Raw genomic sequence first — 1,783 nt, 5'->3', positions numbered from 1 at the left:
ATCAAAGGATATATCCATCTGAATTCCTTCCTTTTTTTTCTCCATCTTCCATTTTCCAATCACTTGATCCTTTCAATTTAGCCCATTCCTTATCCTATGATGCAGGGCATGTACCACCTGCATCAGAGGATATATCCATCTGAATTCCCTCCTTTTTTTTTTCTCCATCTTCCATGGTCCAATCACTTGATCTTTTTAATTTAGGCCATTCCTTATCCTATGATGTAGGCCTTGTACAGGGCATGTACCAACAGCATCAAAGGATATATCCATCTGAATTCCTACCTTTTTTCCTCCATCTTCCATGGTCCAATCACTTGATCCTTTCAATTTAGCCCATTCCTTATCCTATGATGTAGACCTTGTACCACCTGCATCAACGGATATATCCATCTGAATTCCTTCCTTTTTTTCTTCATCTTCCATGGTCCAATCACTTGATCCTATCAATATAATCCATTCCATATCCTATGATGCAGGGCATGTACCACCTGCATCAAAGGGTATATCCATCTGAATTCCTTCCTTTTTTTCTGCATCTTCCATGGTCCAATCATTTGATCCTTTCAATTTAGCCCATTCCTTATCCTATGATGCAGGGCATGTACCACCGGCATCAAAGGATATATCCATCTGAATTCCTTCCTTTTTTTCTCCATCTTCATGGTCCAATCACTTGATCCTTTTAATTTAGCCCATTCCTTATCATATGATGCAGGGCATGTACCACCTGCATCAAAGGATATATCCATCTGAATTCCTTCCTTTTTTTCTCCATCTTTCATGGTTCAATCACTTGATCCTTTCAATTTAGCCCATTCCTTATCCTTTGATGCAGGGCATGTACCACCTGCATCAAAGGATATATCCATCTGAATTCCTTCCTTTTTTTTCTCCATCTTCATGGTCCAATCACTTGATCCTTTTAATTTAGCCCATTCCTTATCATATGATGCAGGGCATGTACCACCTGCATCAAAGGATATATCCATCTGAATTCCTTCCTTTTTTTCTCCATCTTTCATGGTCCAATCACTTGATCCTTTCAATTTAGCCCATTCCTTATCCTATGATGCAGGGCGTGTACCACCTGCATCAAAGGATATATCCATCTGAATTCCTTCCTTTTTTTCTCCATCTTCCATGGTCCAATCATTTGATCCTTCCAATTTAGCCCATTCCTTATCCTTTGATGCAGGGCATGTACCACCTGCATCAAAGGATATATCCATCTGAATTCCTTCCTTTTTTTCTCCATCTTCCATGGACCAATCATTTGATCCTTTCAATTTAGCCCATTCCTTATCCTATGATGCAGGGCATGTACCACCGGCATCAAAGGATATATCCATCTGAATTCCTTCCTTTTTTTCTCCATCTTCCATGATCCAATCATCTGATCCTTTCAATTTAGCCCATTCCTTATCCTATGATGCAGGGCATGTACCACCTGCATAAAAGGATATATCCATCTGAATCCCTTCCTTTTTTTCTCCATCTTCCATGGTCCAATCATTTGATCCTTTCAATTTAGCCCATTCCTTATCCTATGATGCAGGGCATGTACCACTGGCATCAAAGGATATATCCATCTGAATTCCTTCCTTTTTTTCTTCATCTTCCATGGTCCAATCACTTGATCCTTGTAATTTAGCCCATTCCTTATCCTATGATGCAGGGCTTGTACCACCTGCATCAAAGGATATATCCATCTGAATTCCTTCCTTTTTTTCTCCATCTTCCATGGTCCAATCACTTGATCCTTTCGATTTAGCCCATTCCT

General features: G+C 39.8%; 1 protein-coding gene across 1 annotated transcript in view; it reads left to right on the top strand.

The window, feature by feature from the left end:
- The first annotated feature begins 424 nt into the window (after positions 1-424).
- Positions 425-1,783, top strand: part of LOC137647859 (chromo domain-containing protein cec-1-like) — a 2,473-nt gene continuing 1,114 nt past the window's right edge. The window contains exon 1 of the mRNA XM_068380814.1: positions 425-503. Coding sequence (XP_068236915.1) covers positions 425-503 — 79 coding nt within the window. The remainder of the gene's footprint in view (positions 504-1,783) is intronic.

The sequence above is a fragment of the Palaemon carinicauda genome, chromosome 10 (genome assembly GCF_036898095.1).
Source record: "Palaemon carinicauda isolate YSFRI2023 chromosome 10, ASM3689809v2, whole genome shotgun sequence".
NCBI lineage: Eukaryota > Metazoa > Arthropoda > Malacostraca > Decapoda > Palaemonidae > Palaemon > Palaemon carinicauda.
This window is presented reverse-complemented; position numbering and strand designations above follow the sequence as displayed.